The sequence below is a fragment of the Erithacus rubecula genome (genome assembly GCF_903797595.1).
Source record: "Erithacus rubecula genome assembly, chromosome: 4".
NCBI classification, from domain to species: Eukaryota; Metazoa; Chordata; class Aves; order Passeriformes; family Muscicapidae; genus Erithacus; species Erithacus rubecula.
The window spans coordinates 54,092,638-54,111,232 of record NC_136686.1 but is presented as its reverse complement, the minus strand read 5'-3'; the positions used below and the strand labels follow the sequence as shown (position 1 = coordinate 54,111,232).

At 37.0% G+C, this 18,595-nt stretch overlaps 1 protein-coding gene across 4 annotated transcripts in view; it reads right to left on the bottom strand.

The window, feature by feature from the left end:
* Positions 1 to 409: 409 nt before the first annotated feature.
* Positions 410 to 18,595, bottom strand: part of CERK (ceramide kinase) — a 40,307-nt gene continuing 22,121 nt past the window's right edge. For 2 of the 4 annotated variants that reach the window (XM_079303520.1, XM_079303522.1), the window contains exons 7-13: positions 16,705 to 16,779; positions 15,128 to 15,280; positions 14,233 to 14,338; positions 12,084 to 12,154; positions 7,249 to 7,454; positions 4,079 to 4,287; positions 410 to 3,139 (exon numbers count right to left, since the gene is read on the bottom strand). In XM_079303520.1, the coding sequence (XP_079159646.1) occupies positions 3,040 to 3,139; positions 4,079 to 4,287; positions 7,249 to 7,454; positions 12,084 to 12,154; positions 14,233 to 14,338; positions 15,128 to 15,280; positions 16,705 to 16,779 (920 nt within the window). In that variant the 3' untranslated portion in view covers positions 410 to 3,039. Of the gene's footprint in view, positions 3,140 to 4,078; positions 4,288 to 7,248; positions 7,455 to 11,260; positions 11,978 to 12,012; positions 12,155 to 14,232; positions 14,339 to 15,127; positions 15,281 to 16,704; positions 16,780 to 18,595 lie in introns of those variants that run through there. The other 2 variants (XM_079303521.1, XM_079303523.1) reach the window with 2 other exon arrangements.

The following is an 18,595-nucleotide window of genomic DNA, read 5'->3' as shown; positions in this document are numbered from 1 at the left end:
CAATTACTGAAACAAAATTCTAGACCCCCCCATCTATTTACTACATACTATTTAAAGTATTGTACATATTTTACACTTCTAAGAACAGTAGGGTTTATTTTGCTTCCATAGTAATTACGACTCTATATACCTGCATTATGTAAGTTTCATTTTTAGTTTACCCTGGTAAAGTTGCTTAGTATTAGCCTAAGTCCAGCTCACTAGTTGCTGGACTAGTCCTTCACTCTCAATGTCTGGTCACACTCACACTTGCCACAAAGCTGTTGTCAACCCAACTGGAATGTTAAGAATTGCTTCACTTGGTTTGACCTGCTCACAGTGGTTACACCAAGCATACTACTGCCAGATTTCTGTCAAAATGAAATTTTTTTTTTTCCAAATCAATTTATGAAAAGAAGACAACCAATGCACTGTTGTACGATGCAGTTTTATTTTTTTAATGAAATGCCCTAGCATCATAAAACAGGACACATTTTCTAATCTTGAAGCCAGCAAGATTGGGGAAAAAATGAAAAATCAAAGCTGAATTTCCTATACATAATTTCCATACTAAGATTACATTCGGAGAAGAAAATCCCTAGAATTAAAATGTAAGCAGACATTACTAACACAGCTCTCTTAAAAATAAACTGGACATGTCATACAACTCACATATGGTGCTCTGCTAGTTTAATATGCTACAAATAGAATTATTCAAATGCAACTATGCAGCTTTTCTATTACCTAAGACCTTTAAATTTTATTATGTTGCAATACCTTCATTATTCACTTCACACTTCTTGACCATACTATACAATGATCTTGTGTTCTTTTCTGGTGGCTTTTTCTCACTGTGGCTTTCTTTGGAAACACCAAGCACTCAGTTGCAGATAGTCAAATGCTCAAAGCATTTCAATATACATTCACTATGAGATTGAGTCTCCATTTTTTAAGGGGGTCTCATGACTTGCTAGGAAACTAATGGAAAGAGCTGGTTAGTATTTATTCCAGTTCTCATTGATGAGAATGTGGTCTGGAAAGCTGCAATGCCTCAAACTCCCTCGCTGTTGGTAAGCTGAGTGTGCACCATTACCTCCTGCACAAGAATTACTTTAACTTGGAAGTCTGGGTACTCTCATAATATTCACAGATTAACCACAATAACCATAGACATTTTTAACAACACTTTCAAAAAATATTCACATTTTTAGAACTGCATAATTTCATTTTCAATGGGACATTAGTTCAAAAGTACTATTTCACTTATTAAACATGGCTTTAAAAATACAGTATATGTAACACCTGTGTTACAAGTGTCAGAAAAACACTGGATTAATCAACACTTCAACTCATTGTATTAATAAGGAAAGGAAAGAGCAGTAGTTTTGGAAAAGTATTCAAGTATGTTCCTGAAATACAATATAACAAAATAAAGATCCTAAACTTTGTATGATTGTACTTGAGGCAAATATAATTTGCAAGTGCTTTTTGTCATATAGAGCAATATGACTAATACTTTGTAGCAAAGATATAGAACACAATTTTGATAATACACAAAACTGGAATGTAAATAACTTCCATAGAAAAAAATAACCATATATAACAATATTCAAGTGCTTCAGTAATGAAATGACCAAACACCATGGCTTACATTGACAACATATATGAGAGACATGAAACAAACAAAAGCTGGATGACAGAAGTACCAATAAATATACACTAATCAAGAATCATCAGCTGTTTGGATGCAAAAAAAAGCCCAAACCCTCAGATGAAGTTTGTTTTAAAGAAAACTTGAAACTTCAGGAAACACTTAAAAGAAGATAGAATAGAACAGGGGCTAACTTCTGTCCTCAAACAGCAGTAAGTCTGTACAAGAGCAAAATTTAGCCCCAACCTGGGACACAAAACATGTATGTGCCACAATACACAAAACTATATACAACTTAAATAAGCTCTCCATAGCTCTATATGACAATCTAATGTTTTTTGTTACAAAAACAATCTGCACAGTGAATTCATGATTTGTCAGATGCCAGTTTCTTCCCTTGGCTTCACAAAGCAAAGTATTTTGTTTCATCTTTAGTTAAATTATTTTAAGGATTTTCAATCATTAAATAATTTCAATCATTAAACTTAACACTCGAACATCTTATTTTGCAAAGACATTTTAATGTATGGAGTAGAATGTCCAAAGAATTGTGTACTGAAGAGGGAAGCTGCTTTTATAGGTTAATATCAGACATTTTTAAAAATTTAAACTTGCTGGTGTTTGAGAACTTAATTGTATTTTCCTATCCTGTGCCTTCCTGATATTATACAAGTACTCCTGCAATTTGCTTGCAAGACTTTTCAGTTGCACTGTGTGGTATTTGGTATCATCCAAACAGTAATAAACCTTTTAAAATCCCAAAAAGCATGATGCAAGGAAAACCTTCAAAAGACAGAATATATAGGATGAGGTGTGACCTGTATATAGTTGTGCTTTTATTTTTCAAATAACTGTACATTATTATTGTTATTACTTAAAGCCAGGAATGTGTGTTTGAATTGCATTGATAAGTTGCAAGGTATTGTCAGAATTACAAAATGAAAGATTTTAATTTAAAAAAAAAAAAGTGAATGACAACACCGTTGTCCAGCATTTAAGCCACACACAACTACATAGCACTCCCAGCAGAAAATGTCTTCTCAGACACTGAAAATATCTTGGTGCCAGTGGGAAGTCCAATGTTTCATAACATTTAGAGATTATTGCAACACAACTACTAAATTAGCTCTCTAGAAAAGCACAGAGAATTTATCATCACCATGAATACACAGATATAGGCTGATGCCATCTTTTCTAACATAACAGATTACATTGCTCCAAGATATATTTTAATGATTACAACGTTTTTAAAAAAAAAATGACATAATACAGTAAAATGTCTAAAATTATAGTGAAGCCATAAAAAAAAAGTCTAGAAGTTTAAAATACTTGTCAATTTGACTAAAATGCATATTTACTCAATTTCCTTGAGCTTTTATTTTTTCTTCTCCCCATTGGAGGAACAATGTCTATAGTAATTGCTCAATGCTACTCTGGCTGTAGGCAGCTTCATCTTTACAGTTCTCCTCAATTCCTCTTGCAAACAGTTTCATTAACTGGCAGTGAACCCTGAAAAATATAGAAATAAGTAAGAAATAAATCAGTATCACATATTTATTCCTAATAATTTAAGTTTAATAATCCATTAATTTCAAACAGCTGGACAAAGTTTCTTACACCTGACTACAGAAACCACATCCTCATTTTAGATACAATCCTCCCCCACCAAGACGGGTGGATGCTTTCATGTATCCTCTTTTCCTTTCCTTATCCACACAAGAAGTTCTAAGGGCACTTAGATGAGGCAATCTTTTACAATAATACTGCATTCATAAAATTCACCTTTGGACTGCTAAGTGATTATATTTTAATGCAACATACTTGTATAAGTTTGGTTCCCTTTGTTCTAAAAACAACAAACAAAATAAGGAACCAAAACTAATCCAAACAGAAAACCAACCCAACAAACAAAAAACCCAAACAAGCAAAAAAACCCTTTCAAATTTCACAAACTTCATTTCTAATTTGATTATTTACACAACTGCAAAAGTCTTTCTCCATATGTGAAGGCTAGAGATAAGACTGCTGTGTGCAAAAAACCACAAAGTCTGGGATATACTCAGTATTTCTGTGAGACAAAGATGCTTACTTAAGCTAAATAGGAAAAGCTATTGCTTAGACTAATGAGGCATCCCACACATTTAAAAAGAATCCTTCCAACACCATCTTCACTTTCAGCACTTAAACACTTAATTCCAGTTCCTAAGAAGTAAGTATGACTTCAAAGGTAGGGCCATCCATCTCACTCAGAATGATCATTTACAACATACATGATTGCAGTATTCTCTGGAAAGGATTCAAAATAGTAAAAATATCAAGGTTTACTATCAGAAGACTCAAATTTGCTATGCACAGGCATCTTTTTGGGATCTTTTTTTATAAGCATCTTTAAAATCAACGAGAAGGCTTAATGTGTTCTGCTATATAGACAGAAAAATTGAAGCTTACCTCACTTCAATTGCTGAACTATCCAAAGTTTCTCCATCACAATTCCAGGTGCTATTAACAATATTACAGCAACAGGCTGGATGATCTCTGCAGAACTGGCCAAAACGTTTCTTTCCTATGTCCATGACATTGCTTTCATTATCTTCTGAAAGCTTTGATGTAAATTGAAAACACTTCACCCGATAAACGTCTACAAATGGAAAGTCAAACTACAAAACAAAAAAAAAAGGCAAACCAGGCAATTATAATTAAACACATTTGCTGCGTAAAGCAACTCAGCATACAGCATTTTGTACTCAAGGAAAGTCTGTCCACTCCAATTTTCTAGAGAAGCTTACATGAGGCATAAAGTGGTATTTATTTTTGAAAAGCTACACAGGTCAAAAACAATAAAGCCAAAACGAAACCTTATTTCTCAACAGTCACTGTGTAGTGCCTATTACAACAATACTGTGTAACAAAAGCTGCAAGGAAGACCATCCCACCCTGAATTCACCTCCTGACTCAGGCCCTGGACTGCAAGCTGATGGAGACAAGTCAGAGAGACTCAGGTCTGGGCTGGGGGAAGAGAATACACTCACAGGAGGATTAATCCCTGCATCTCCAGGGTGGAGACCAAAGCCCCAGAGCTATCAGCTGCCAGGCTCGAGCAGACACAGGGGGAGGAGGAGAGGATTTGGGTGTGTGGTGAAAAAGCCTCTGGTCAGAAGCAGTGAATGCCCACCCTCCACAGGGCAGAGGAGCCCCAGGAAAGGCACATCCAAGGGATCCACAGCAGGGACAGCAGAGGGGTGTCATGGCCCATAAAGGGGTCCCCAGATCCTGCATCACAGCACTGCACATGATGCAACAGATCCACAGCCTTGCAAGGGACAGTGTCAAATGTGCCCCCTTTGGGGAGGCACCTGGGTGTACCACCTGCCTAAACATGCATTAATCCATTGGATTCTATGCTTTTTGCTTAACCTGTCCTTCCCCTCCTTCCTTTCCTTCCTTCCTCTTTTACTATTACATGAAATGTCAAGTTTTTTGGTATCAACACCTAATCTCATTTGGTTTTAATCAAGTTTTGGGATGTACTTTGAACCTTCCTGTGTTCAATCCCTTTTATTCTCAGTGACTTAGTTTTCTTTGCTCCTCTGTGCTTAGACTGGATCACAACACAAAGTCAGAAAGATTTGGATTGTATCTTTGCACCATCCTTAGGACCTGTTCAAGCCCAGTCCTTAAGACACATAGGCTTTTCTGAAAGTCTTGTGCTTTTGCACTTGGAACAATGCCCTCAAGGTGAGATTTCCAGGGAAGTATGAGCCCTTTGCCTCTCAAGCTTTCCCTCAGCCTCTGTGATCAAACCACAAAGCTGGGGGGGGGTACATGAAAATAAGAATGGAGGGCAATAGTATTACATTCCAAAAAAATAAAAATAATTGTAATTAGTTAATTCAGCTAGAAAAAGCAGGTCAATTAGAAGACTGCTCTTAGAACCAAGGCTGCAGATTTACACTACAATATTGAACAAATGCTTTAAAACAGGCATCATTAATTGAAGGGACAATAAATTAGAGGATGGCCCCATCTTGCCCTGAAAACAACTTAACATATATGGAACTAACTATTCATCAAGCTGTATTGAATACAGACAGGCCACTTAGCAAAGGTCATGGAATGTGCCTGTGTATCTATGGGAAGGGGATGGCAGGGAAGCAAATGTGAAAAAAGTTTACTCACAAACCAGTCTGTACTGATATACAGTCACCCTTTTTTTTTTTTTTTTTTGTTTTTTTTCCACATTTCCCAAAGTATTCAAGAAGGGTTTCCCAAGAAGAGTTTTTATTGTGGACACTAACCTGAGCTAAGGACATGTGAACAACCCTTAATTTAATCTCCACTGCAAAACCAGCATATCCCAGAGAGAAATGGGAAGCATTGGAAAGGATATGGCTACAATGACAACCAGAAAAAGCAGAGATGGAGAGACCCCCTACATCTTAGCAAAGTTTCCTCAGCTTTTAACCATAAATAAACTGTGAAGTCATTAAATTCTCTGCTTGGAAGCAGTGGCTCCTGGACCCAAAGGGGCTCACTAACAGTGTGCTGCTCCAAACAGCTCAGATGCAAATGCTGGTATCCATGGCTGCATTGTCACCTGTGTCTATGCAGAGAGTACCTGAGCTCTCATGTCTCGAGTCTAAGCAGAATGTTGTCCCCTGATAAATGTTACAGCCAATTTGAAAGGTAGCCAGGGATGGCTTCAAATGATTGAAAATATCAAGGGAACAATGAGTGTGGAGTGAAGGGAAGAGGAGAGTGAGAACAGTGGGAAGGATGAATACAGACACATTCACAATGTGGAAACAAAGGAAAAAGAATCTATGCTAATTCCTTCACAGTGGAAGAAGACAGCATCATAAACATGTGGCATTTGTTACTGCTTTTCTGCAGTATTATGTTAGATATTACGTTAGTCCACTGTTCAGATAATTTCCAGATGATGTTAATAATATCAGGTTGCAACAAATATTAAATATGTGTAGTCACAATCAGCACTGTTTCAAGAGATATTATGAACCAAAGCAGTGATGAATCTTTCCAACTGACAGCTTCAACGCATGCAAGAAATCATTTTGAAGCTGAATGCATAAAGCTCATATCCTGGTCACTTATATGTAGTAAAATACATCTAAAACCCTGCAGTTTACAATCAAATTGCAGTTCTGGTAACTTTCTTCTAAATCACATTTTTATACAGTTCACAAAAGTGATTTATTATTCTTCATCACATCTACCTCAGCTATTCATGCTGTGAGTAGTTCTTCATGCTGTGAGCAGTTTTTCATGACAACTACATGAGGGCACAGTTGTGATAAAATAACTTTAAATATTGTTCAAACAGAAAATACACGCAACCGTTACAAAACTGAATTCAGTTGGCAAAAGTGGAATTTTATTAGAATGCTATAGCCAAGGAGCTGACTTTGGTAAAATGCTCTGAGCTGCCTTTTTATTTTTTTTTTTTCATGGTGCACATACTGATATTGCAACACCCAAAATGTATAAATTTAAAAAAAAACAAACAAACCTGCTTTATAGCTATTATTTTTGTCCTCAAGAATACCAATATTTACACCTTTGCTAGACTCTGTATAATTCACTGTCAAAAGAATACCCACCTGATCATCCTGGTTTGTGTGTCTGACAAGATACCGTAGAAAATCAAATCTGGAGCATTTCCGAACTAGAATGAGGTCTGCTGAACCATCTGCCAAATGAGCTGCTGGTGAAAGACCTTTTGGACTTCGTGGACATGCACAGCTCATATTTACTGCATTGATGGCTAGAAATTTCCCTTTTATAACCTTCCATTCTTCTTCACCTTCTGAAACACATCAATAAAGAGGTAATCATTTGATCTACTCACAAGAACACTAAAAAGCAATCAATGGCAACTTAAGAGTTTCCCTAGGCATATTCATGCACTGTTAATAAATATCCAAAACAAACTGCATTTAAAAATTCCATTTTCAAGTATGTGTTTTTCATACACTAACAGAGAACGTTGCTTTCTCCCCTCAGACTGTGACTATCTCCCATAACTGCTTGCCTGTTCTGGCACATGCATGTCAAATTCAGGATCAGTGCTATTTGGGTAAACCTGCAAAGCCACAGGAAGGGAAAAGAGGCAAGTTACAACTCTTGTAGTGTTAAAGTTCAGAGGAATTAACTTTTTAAAATTCCATTTCTGCTCTTCAACTTGCTAATCTTAAATAAACAATGATGCAAAGATTGTAGTTTAGTATTTGGTCTCTAAAGCAGGATTCCTCTTCTGACTCAATGCAATAATTGAATATTTTTAAAAAGTCAGAGGGAAAGGATGACTCAGGGTGCAGCAAGGACCAGCAGGCAGTGTATCAGGAATCTGCTTCCACTCTAGCTCCAAGTGTCTTAAGATTAGAACTGTTAACAGTTAAATGTTCCTGTGTGCAAATCTTCAGAGATTCCTGGAAAATGACACCAAGCCTCTTCTCAATACCTTGAAACTTGGTTGCAGATTACATCTAGACTAACCTTAAATGTGTGCTGGCATTGATACTACCAGGAAGCAGAGGAATTTTCTAGAACAAAGAAGCATTGATAGGCAATGCAGAATTGTTGCCTAAGCTGTGTTTTCTTGAATATGCATAAAAATACATGAAAAATGCCTTTTTTATTTTTAGATTACACATAACTGTTTTCCTTATCACAATAAGAAAAAGCCAAAAAGCACCCATAACACTCTTTTTCTCCTACCAATATAAGTGGACTCACTTCAAATGAACAATTCCACAGAAGTAATGACTGCAGAACAGACTATGGACATACATGTTGTTCTAAGACTGGAGTGCCTGTCTAAGAGTGAAAAGCCATGAGGGATAAAATTAAGAAGTGAACAAAAATGTTTAAGTTTGTTTATGTAAACAAGGTAGAGATTTTGAGGAATGTTAACTGCTGTGGATTTGAACATCTAACATCATTCAGTTCCCCACAGTTTGGTTAACTTACAGTGATTTTCAAGGTGCTTTTCTGATGGGAATACAGACAATGTTTATGCTATGCATTTCATGCCCTGACATTCTGATATTGCTTACTGCCTCAGTTCTAGGAACTTGACATTTACTTTAGAGAATCAGTATTACAGTTGTCTAGGTTTTTTTTTGAACCTGAAGTCTATGATGCATTGTTTCCAAAGTATTTGTAATTGTTCTTCACTCTTTGAACTTCTCTTGTTTCCTGGAATTCACTGAAACTTCATACTATCCACTCTCTAGTAGCAGAACCAAGAAAAACAGTTTTCCAGGAAAAAACATGTAAGTTTATAATGTGACAAAACACTTAAAGAAAACAAAAAACTTTATCATAATTTTTCCATTTAGACTATCTCCTCTACCTTCTGAGAAGCAAATCAGAAACAACAAGAAAAAACCCACAGTTGTTAAATTCAACATTTTTGCTTCATTTGCTACAGTACTTTTTAGTATTGCTTGCTTTACTGCTGATCTTTTTATGCTGCTTTCAAACATAACATTACTGAAATAAGTAATTTAAATCAGATTCAAAATGTGCATTTTAAGAGAGATGAGACAGACCTAAATGTCAGACTATAGAATGACTGTTCAGGCTGCAGGCAAATGAAAAGACCCTGCTCTGAGATGAAGGTAACTGAACAGAACATGAACTACTGGAGCTGGAAACAACAGGTATTTTCTGATACACAAACAACAAAATGGAAAAATCTCCCTTTATTGATAAAGTCTTCTGCTGGTTCTCCTAGAAGCCTTAGGAATTTAGTCATCAGAGTGTCTAGATATGTATTAACATTTTAAGTATGCTCACTGTAGTAAATGAGTCTCAAAATCCTTAAGGTAAAATGCTTATTTATGTTACTGTAATAAATGGTTTTCATCTGGTATAAATCTCAGCATGCTACCCAACAACACGTTCAAAGTAAAAATAAAGTCAGGGTATCAATCACATTTTAAATGAACAACTGTTTTCATAACCATTTTGTAGTGTGTATCACTGTAACAGCACAAATTATTTGCTCAAAATATCCAACAGTAGGGCAGTCATAAGCAGGGAGTGTATAAGTGGCATTCATTTCAATGGCCTATTGTGCACACACACTGAAAGATGCTGAAATCAGCATAAAGTACTAACACTCAACATTTACTCAGCACATGCACAGAGACTCCTGCACAGTAAAAAGAAATATGTTCAGCAGCAACCAATCAAGCATCCTTCCAAACTTATCTGAATTATACATAAAGCTAGTAGGAACAATGAAAGAGTCAGCCAAGACACCCTGCTGAGTGAAAAGCTTATCTGAAGTGGAAATTTAAAATCCTTTCCATTGTGAATCAAAAGTAGCTGATTATATTGTTTCCTTACCAGTACTGCATGGATAAGAGACTGGACTGCAAAGAAAGCCAGTTCCCAGAAGTAGAATGGAATAAAGTAAACAATGTCCTACATAATCAGCTGCTTAACGTCATCTGCAATGTCAGCTGAACCTGTCCTGATTGCTAACTAACCTGTAGCATTGTACCAGCTCCTTTGCTGGATCAAAGGTAACAAAAAGGCAGATTTAGAAACCAAACCAGCCAACCACCAAAAAAACCAAACAACAAACACAAACATGAAAAGATGCAAATAAAACCCTGACAAACAAAAAAAAAAGGTTGGCAATTCCTAACTGCAATAATTTCTCAAAAGTTTTTTTCTTACCAAAAAACCCAGTCATATTTAAATGATTATTAATATACATTATTTATAAAAAAAATATGTAGCTGAATCTGAGCATAGATTAAAATAACCCAAGAAATATTCCGATTTGACCATCTCTTGACTGTATCAAAGATCTGAAAGCAGCAGCTAGGATGAAAGCAATAAACATGTGTAACAGGAATTTAAATTGCACAGAAATCTTTATGCTACCAGCCAATGTCCACAGTATGATCTTTCACTAACAAATGACTAGAACCTTTTGCACAGTCACAGTGCAAAAAACTGCAATTGTAAGATAGTCTAGGTCATACAGACCAAAGGTTTGCCAGGAAAATTAAAATTGTATGCACTGGGCTCTACAATAAGAAATAAAAACAAGAGTAAAGGCAGAAAGCAGCACCCACAGGAAGCCTGCCTGCTCTTTAAGAGGGGTTTATCCACGATGATGAACCAAAGCTGGAGGCAAAACTCAAGTGAATCCATGTACCTTTCTCTAGCAAGGCCAAAAATGTAGCAATATCAGTACTTCTTCCCATTAGGATGTAGTAGCCAGACATAAAGACATACAGCTAGGGGAATGACTGAACAGAATTCATGAACAGTTGTTTAAATGAGAGGAAAGCTATGCCCATTAGAAAAAACCTCACACAAGTGTACACAAGGGTTAGAATGGGGATAAAAAAGAGAATAAGGATAGCATAACTAGACAAAGAGAACAGAAATGTTATTTATTATTTATAGTGAATATTGGTGGGATGTGGTGCAGAAATACTAAAGTTCACTAGATCAGCTACTAGCTGTCCAAGTTCACAGCTCATAGTGAAATTTGTGCTTACAAACATAAGTTTTTAATCCTGATCTATTCTAAAAGTTGTCTTAATGAACTGCTTTCTTCTATGACACCTCACAGCTTATCCATTCAGTCCTTCTCACAAAAAGCCATTGTCCTATCTCACAGAATACAATTTTTCCTAAAGAAAAGAAACTGAACACACTGAAATATACAAGTAATTAGTACAATTTTATCAGAATTTTCTGAAGTTTGGGTGCAGAAGACACCTTACATGTTTTTCCACCTACTTAGAATCATAGTATCATAGAATCATTTTGTTTGGAAAGACCTCTAAAATCAGAGTCCAAATGTCAATTTAGCAGCACTAAACCATATCTGGCCAAGTGCCACATCCATGTCTTCTGAACCCTTCCAGGACACCACTTCTATGATCAGCCTGTTCCAATGCTTGACAACCCTCTCTGTGGAAGAGATTTTTCCTAATATCCAAATTAAACCTTCTCTGGAATAATTTGAGGTCATTTCCTTATAACCTGGAAGAAGAGAGAGAACTCCAAAAGGCTACACCCTCCTTCAGGCAGTTGTAGAGGGTGATGAGGTCTCTCCTGAGCCTCCTTTTCTCCAGGATAAACACCCCCAGCTGCTCCTCACAGGACTTGTGCTCCAGACCCTTCACCAGCTCTGTTGCCCTCCTCTGGAGATGTTTCAGCACTCAATGTCCTTCTTAAAGTGAGGGGCCTAAAACTAAACATATGATTCAAGGTGGCCTCACTAGTGCTGAGTACATGGGGGCAATGACACACATGTTTTCTGTAAACTGAAATAAACAATGGATTATCCAGTAACTCAGTGTATTTTAGAAATCAAAATACATGCACACTTCAACTGGTATCTTCTGAAATAGAATAATTTGTGTAATACGACCACATTTTACATTTTTTGACAAATTACCTTCATGTTTTAATCCATGTTCCTTGGTCTGTTCTGCCAGCTGTTTCTCACTTTTCTTACAAATGTAACATCTGAAAACAAAAATACCATTCAATTCCTGAAAGACCTCCACGATTATTCATTTCAACTTTTTTTATTTTACCCACAAGATGTACCACAGCACTGACAATCCTCATGAGGCATGGATCATCATAGCCCTGCAGGCAGTGCAGCTATTTAAGTACAGTTCCAAAGATTACTCAGTGTCAGAGGTAACAGCAGCGAGATCACACAGGTTGGAAGGGACCTCTGATGTGATGAAAGCTGGTCTCACAGGAGAGCTCAAAGTTGGTCTTTCAGGATCAGAATGTTCAGTGTCTTATTCAGATGAGTTTGGAGGATTTGTGAGGGTAAAGTCCACAGACCTCTGGGCACCTTGTTCTGACATTTGACAGCTCTAACAGTGAAAGACACTGACAACTGGAGACAGTCCATCTCACAAGTGCTGAGTGCAGGGGAAGAGTCATTCCTGACCTGATGACTTACAAAGCTCAGTATAAGATGGGTTTCCCTTGCTGCAAGGACATCCTGCTAACTCAGGAACGGCCACTGCTCACCAGGATCCTGAAGTTATTTTTTGCAGAGCTGCCTTCCATCCACTCAGAGCCCAGTTAACTCTCTTGCATGGGGACAATTCCACCACAGGTACAGGACATCTACATTTTCTGAACTTCAGGAGATTCCTATCAGCCATTTCTTCAGCCCACAAAGATCCCTGTGAAGAGCAGCCCTGACTTTCAAGAAAAACCACACCTCCCAATCTGGTATCATCCACAAATCTGCTGAGAGCACACTTTCTGAGACTGTCCCAGTCATCAATAAGGATGTTGTACAGTATTAGGCCCAATATTCCCAAGGGACACCACAAGTAATTGGCTGCCAGCCAGACTTGGCATTCATGACTTTCCTAGTAGTCTAACCAGTTTCTCACCCACCCACTTACCTAGTCTATACCTCATCAACTTAGATTTTTGTCTCCTGTACTTTTCTCAGAAGTTAAAACTCTATAATCTCACAGTCACCACTGCCAAAACTGCCCTCAACCATCAGGTCCACACTTTTTATCTTCTCTAACAAGACCAGCCAAGCAGTTGTTCTAGCCAGCCTGTCAATCAGCTGCATGATCAATCTCATTACCACACTCCAAGATTCTTCTAAATTCCTTATGTCCAGCCCTATTGCCTTTCCAACAGTTATCAGGAAGTAAAAAATCCCCTGTGAGGCACCAGGCATTCCTTGCTCCATTCCTGAGACCTGGAGGACACTTTCTCCCTCTGAAGCCTCTCCTGCATCAGGGCACCTGATGTGATGGGTTGGGAGAGTTGCTGCAGCTGATTCTTGAGTCTGATCTCTACTGTATCACAGCACTAACTGTGCAGAATAAGAGTAGCAGTCTTACTCTTTCTGGACAACATTTGTGGCTCCTCTGTATCCTGCTGTGCTGTTTTGTGCTGTGACAAGTACTTTATCTCTGATAGCTAAATCTATATATAAAGAATAATAATAAATACTAGAGCATAACTTCAAGCAGGTGAAAGCAAAGAGAAAGGAAGGAGCCCTGGGAGATTAAGGCAAGCCCCTTGACTAAAGAAACAAGTGAAGAATATCACACAGATTTCATACTGCATCATAATAACAGCCAAAGAAATAGGCTAAATAGGCTGATTCCTGAGGGGAATTGTCCTTGGGACAAGCCACACCAGCTGTTGCTACAGCACTAAAACTACTAAAACAGATCCAGTTACAATGTGAACACTTGAGAATTTCTGAATTATTTCCATTTGTAGAAGCTACAAGACATCCAGATTTTTCTTTCTTAGTAGTAACACAGCATACTATCCTCAGCATCTTGTAACTGGGTCCTGTGCTGTTATATTTTGCTTCACTTAAAATCGAGAGGAGAACCAGCTAACAAAATTTTATTAGATTTTTGTTTAATGACCTGATAAAATGAGGTGCTCTTTTTAATGAGCCAATAATTGCTTTTACAAGCTTATCTCTTTTAGAGTAAGTGTTTTCATATTAAAACCAACAGTTCTATAACCTCTGTTTATGTATAGGTCTTTATAAATAGTTCACACCAAATATTGAGAGATAAACATTAGCCTACCCCGTTCTGCAGCTCTCTTTATCTCGTGGAGATCCATGTGTGTGTTTTGCTGGTTGATAAGCAATTGTTCCTTCATAATAATGATGAGAAAGAAAAGTCTTGAAGCCTACATAAAAAGGCATTATGCAGCATTAAGTCATTATAAATCCACATGGCAAAGACCTCTGCATACCTTCCTTGATTTTTTATCTCTTTTGTTCTCTAAGGACTGTGAAACAATAGTAGCTCTCCTCAAGCTCAGAAATCTTTTTCTTACGATGTTTTTGACTGTAAGGAACAAGAAAATATCACAGCACCACTCCAATGTTTTAACATTTGTCAGAAGTGCCATTATTTCACTTGACAGCTTTAAGCTCAACTAAAAAATTTAGCTATATATCACTGCTGAATCTTAAGATTGGCCTGCACTAAAACTCTCCTCATGCATCTTCTTTCCCTAACACAAGATAAATCAAACATGGCAAAAGATACTTTCACTAGCATAGGATTTATCCAAATATTAGGTAACAAGACTAAATTCACTCATCTCTTTCTAATCAGTGACAATTCATTCCATCAACTGAATGTTCAAGACAGAGGAGTGCCTATCTCTCTTAAAGTGACTATAAAGAAGATCAAAATTATTAGGCCAGAGAAATTATTACTTTTTAGGCATTTTCAATAGGTGGCACATATTAACACAACTTCATTCAATTCACTGTCAATGTTAACCCCAAAGTTACAGAGCTTTACAGAATGTGATCCAATGTACTTGGTGCTACAGGGAGTTTAAAATCAGGTTCAGTCTCTTTCTTATGTTTGCAAGGTTCAAAGAAGGTTGGTTTGGAGAGAGTAAACCAACTGCTCCAATATGTTTACATGCTGACAAAAGAATGAAGTAATTAAAAAAAATTACCTGAGTAGTCATATCTCATTGGACCCATCCACCGCTTCTTCTCACTATCTTTTAATATATCTCCATAAAAACCATAACCCAGCAATGACACAGAGTATTTCAAAAATGTGTTATTGTGATGTACAGAAGAGACATCCAGAGGCTGACAGTCACCTATGAAGATCAGAAGCGCAAGGGTCTGTCAAGACTTATTTTATTTGCAGCTGCAAGCATGATAATAACTTTAACAGTAACGTCATTAAAAAAAAAAATCATATTGCATTTATGTCAATATATGTCATAAATGCATGCACTTCTTACACATGAAAAAAAGAAAATATAATTTTTAATAATAAATAATAAATCTCATACTTTAAAAGCATTAAACACTAAGTGAGAAGAAAGGACTCACTATACTAAAAAGGTATAATGAAGAATTTGCCATCTTTTACCCTGTAGCAGTAGAAGGGGATAGAGGAACTATTTAGATTGGAAAAGCCCTTTGGGATCATCAAGCCCAAATGTTAACCCAGCCCTCTCAAGGCCACTATTAAACCATGTCCCTAAGTGCCATATCTACATGTCCTCTAAGTATTGGCACCCTGTGTCAATGCTTGACAGCCCCTTTCCCTGAGCAGATGTGCATCCTCTGGGTATTACTTAAACCTCTGTGTCACACTATCAGAGGATAACTGCAGCTGGAAGAAACCTTTGAAGGTTTCTCATCAAACCTTCCACTCAAGGCAAGTTCAGCTATGAGGTCAGATCAGGTTACTCAGGGCTTACCAGTCAAGTCCTGGAAATCCCTAAGAACAAAGACTACACCCCTTCTCTGATGTCCTCCTCATACAAGCTTTGGAGTGATGCTGAGAGTAGTAGAGGTGGGTTTTTTGCTTGTTTGGTGTTTTGGTGTTTGGAGGTTTTTTTGTTACACAGGGATGTTGGACCAGCTGATCCACTGTGGTCGCTTCCAACCTGACCCATTCTGTGGTTCTAGAACTTAATAACACAGCTAAACTACTATGATATAGTAAGGCCTTTGGACTAGGATTGGAAAGATGTGGCTTTAACTCCACAGATGCTGAACAGAGTTAACCATAGGTTAGTAAGAGAAGCACACCAAATGCTAAAACTGCAGCTGTTAGATACTCAGTAATCATACCAAGAGATATTTTAACTCTGACTTGGCAAGGGATCATTGAATTGCCCAGGAAAATTGGACAACTAGCACTAAATACCATTATTCAAGTGTACATGCATTTCTCAGAGCTTTCTACAAGAGAGAGATATAGCTCAGCAACTGATGCTGCTTATTGCATTCTATTATTTTCAAAAGAATGACAGAACTAATAAAAAAATTAGCACAACATTTTTGAAATATTATGATCCCTTGAAAACAACGAATTACTGTAGAAAGCAATTAGTTTTTAAATTCCAGTATTTCAAATCAGAGACTTAAATCCCAGAAAAAATCTTTGTATTTCAACTAAGCCATTATGTTCAAATTATATTTCACAGACAGAAAGAACTAAATGAAAATAGTGTTTTGGGCTACTTCCACCATTTTTGTAACAGAACAGGAAACTGCAACCACCCACCTACAATAATATGAAGAGCTGAAGTTACTGGATCAGAAATGCCAACAGTTGAATAGCATATACAATCTGTTGATCCTGAAAAATAAAAAAAATTGGCATCACTTTGTATCTTGGCAAAACATTGGCACAGTCTATCAAGTAAAAGCATTGTGTTCCTTTGGTTTGCTCCTTTCTGCTTTAGGGAATAAAGTAAATATGGGGATACTGCATTATTTTTTTTTTTATTAAAACTGTAGCATTGCCCCCTCCCCCCCATGAATACAAGTTATTGCTCTCCATACAGAGTACAAAAATTTCACAGTATAAGCAATAAATATGTAGCAGTTAGTGAAGGGAACTTACATGGAAAATTTCATTATTACATTATAACTTTTACATCAGATGAGGCAGGCATACATTGATTCTCCTATAAGGTTTAAGATTTCTTGCTCATTGAGATCTCATGAAAAGAAGAGAAATTGACTGATCTGCTGTTTTTTGTGGTAATGATCTAAATTCCAGGAAGTCATATTGTACCAGAAACTTTTGCTCTGATCTATTATTTGAAAATTAGTAAAAATACTTGCTTTCAGGAATTAGTTTCTAGATAGGGTAACGAAATGGATAGAGATGTACCTTTACAGTCTTGATACAAAACACCTACAAGGAGAAAGGGGGGAAGCTTTAGGTTTCACCTGAATGCTGTTTAGAAATGGCCAATTCTCCCTGTTTCCTATGGAAAACGAGCCTAACATAGGGATCTGGTTTCTACTCTGCAGCAGGGACTTGGAACTCACATCCAGACATACAGAAGTATTATTTGTTGCAGCACCTAACTAAAAATTTATCTTACAGTTTCTCCCATTGCTTCCATGAAACTGAATTCCTTCAGTCAAGGGTAGATATCTTAAAAGATAAACTTTGTCCATATACATGTTCTCATATTTCCTACCAGCACATTATGTGGAAGAGCAGCTCAAATGAGTGTATTTGATTTCTGAGGCCTTATCAAATGGATACAGAAACTAAAAATGAAGGAATGAGCAACCACTATTTGAAACCACTTTTAGTTCTTTTTCACTTTGAAAACAGTCAGGGCATTAGCAGTTAAGAATAGGAGCAAAGAAAATCCTTTCCTTTTCAGAAAATTGATACCACTTCCCCTGCCTGTAAATGGCACGACAGAAGCTTTTACCAAGTAAACACTATGCAGAAATCTGCCACAGTGAACAAGCAGCAACTCCAGGAGCCAATTAAAGAGAATATAACAGAACTGCAGAACAAAAGAAACAGTGACTAAAGAGACCTCTGGCCACAAGGCTGAGTTCAAGACAGTGCCAGTGGACCATTACAGGCATATGCTGTTGTGGGACAGAGGACTCCAATTTCCCTCAGTATCACAACAGATGAGGTACACAGATGATGATCTTGTGTCACTTTTAAAGTTCTGTAGCAGAAAATATTTAGTGGACTTCTGAAGCTGAAGCTATACTTTACTGCCAAGTTTTATATTGTCTCCTATGCTCACAAACAGTAAAATCTGAATACTTTTCAAAAGAGAAACAATTACTGAGAGATCTGACCTAAACTTCTACTGCTGAATGTAGAAACCTAACACTTTATCCAACATTTCTCATTTTTCCCAGATTTGTGTGCATTCTGCTCCCAGAATTACCTCTATTACATTTGTCTTGTCATAAACAGAGCTTCCAAGTACACTTTACCCTACAGATGTGAGGAGAAGAGGGGAATTCATGCAAGTTACATTTCAACATCAGAGGCTCATCTCCTTATGATCTATATTCAATTAAAAGCTGATTCACCTGTTTGGCAATTACACTTATTTCTATTATTTATTCAATTATCAGAACTTATTTTCATTTCTATTCATTAACTAGAAAGAAAGAGCTAA